We start from the raw sequence: 1600 nt of genomic DNA on the forward strand, positions 1-1600 counted from the left end.
GGGATGGAGTGATCAGAGACACAGAGGAGAAGCCGTTTGACGGTGGAGGCGGGGATGGAGTGATCAGAGACACAGAGGAGAAGCCGTGTGAATGGAGGCAGGGATGGAGTGATGCAGTCCCAAGTCAAGGGACTCCAAGGACCTCGGACACCACTAGAAAAGCTAGAACAGCAAGGAAGGATCTTCCCTAGAGCCTGGGAGGGAGTCTGGCACTGCCGAGGACGCCTCAATTCAGCACTTGTGGCTGCAGACCTGGAAGGGAGGGATGTCTGTTGTTTTGCCCCCAGTTTGCAGTCCTCTGTTTCGGCAGCCCCGGGTCACTCAGTGGAAACAGGAAGGGAGCCCCTTGCAGGTGTGACACCTGTGTTGGGCACTTAGCACCCGGGTGCAGGAGGCCTGGGGGAGGAGCAGGCAGGAAGGCAGTCACCTGACCTCGAGGGACCTTGGTTTCCCCACCTGCAGGATGACATGAGGCAGGCTCAGTGGGAAGTCGTCAGTGCGGGGGCCAATGGCAGCCCTCGGGGATCCCTGCATGAATGAGGACTGCCATGTGGGCCTGGCCAGACCCCGGGGCTGCCTCAGAGCCTGGAGACAAGATGTCCTTGAGGGCCCAGGCTCCCGGCAGCACTGACGCTCCGGGAAGAGACAGCATTGTGAGGAGCGGGCTTTCGTGCCTGAGTCCTGGGGTCACGTCTCTGAAGCCAGGAGGGACCCCACATCCCAGAACATGCCTCTCCAGGAAACGCAGAGACCCTCTCGTTGATGGCTCTGCTGGGGTGTGTGATGGACAGCTTGTTACAGATGGAAACAGCTGTGTAGTGCCCCTTGGTGTCACTGATATGCTAACCCCTGACAAAAGCTCCTGTTAGGTTGTTATGTAAAGGCTGCAAGAAAGCAAGCTGGTCCCAGGCAGGTGTTTATTTTCTCACCACGAAATGAGAATCTGCTTTGGATTCTGGCTGGACTCCTCAGAGCTGAGATTCCTCCACTCGGGGGCCTGTGGGCCTTCCCCTCGAGGAGCCCGTCTGTAAGCCTGGCAGGCCCTCCCCAGGAGGGAGGCGTTACAGTCACAGAGGTGGGATGGGATTAGGATGCTGCCATGACTGCCCTGGTTTAACCCCAGAGCAGGAGCGGGAGCAGCCCGCACTGGGCGGAGGCCTGACGTGACCCTCTGTTTCCTCCGCAGCTGCTGGCTGTCCCTGGGGAGTGGTGCCATCTGGGCTTTCGTGGCTCCCGCCCTGCTGGTGATCATGGTATGTCCCTGGGCCGCGTGGGCACGAGGCGCAGGGGGCACAGAGCTGGGAGGGCCACGGGCAGGGGTCCCTGTGAGGGCGCGGGGTGGGGTAGAGATGGCACGGGGCCTTGGTTTGACTCGCCCTGAGCAGGGGCATTCCCCATTACAGCCCCCCCACCCCCGGGAGTGTGACTCAGCCTCCTTCCCTGCGGAAGCTCACGGGGGTCCCGAGTTTCCAGGCTGAGTGCAGATTCCTTTCAAGCCCAGGTGCTTTCCTAGCTGTGGTGCGGGGCCTGAGGGGCTGTGGGGGCCCGGCCAGGTGCGGGGCCTGAGGGGCTGTGGGGGCCCGGCCAGGTGCGGGGCCTG

The 1600-nt window shown here is 62.1% G+C and overlaps 1 protein-coding gene across 1 annotated transcript in view; it reads left to right on the top strand.

Moving 5' to 3' along the window:
* ADGRD1 (adhesion G protein-coupled receptor D1) overlaps positions 1-1600 on the top strand; it is a 107161-nt gene that overhangs the window by 89778 nt on the left and 15783 nt on the right. Inside the window, exon 20 of the mRNA XM_004385050.1 lies at positions 1187-1253. Coding sequence (XP_004385107.1) covers positions 1187-1253 — 67 coding nt within the window. The remainder of the gene's footprint in view (positions 1-1186; positions 1254-1600) is intronic.

This window comes from Trichechus manatus, unplaced genomic scaffold, assembly GCF_000243295.1.
Source record: "Trichechus manatus latirostris isolate Lorelei unplaced genomic scaffold, TriManLat1.0 scaffold00131, whole genome shotgun sequence".
In the NCBI taxonomy this organism is placed as follows: Eukaryota; Metazoa; Chordata; class Mammalia; order Sirenia; family Trichechidae; genus Trichechus; species Trichechus manatus.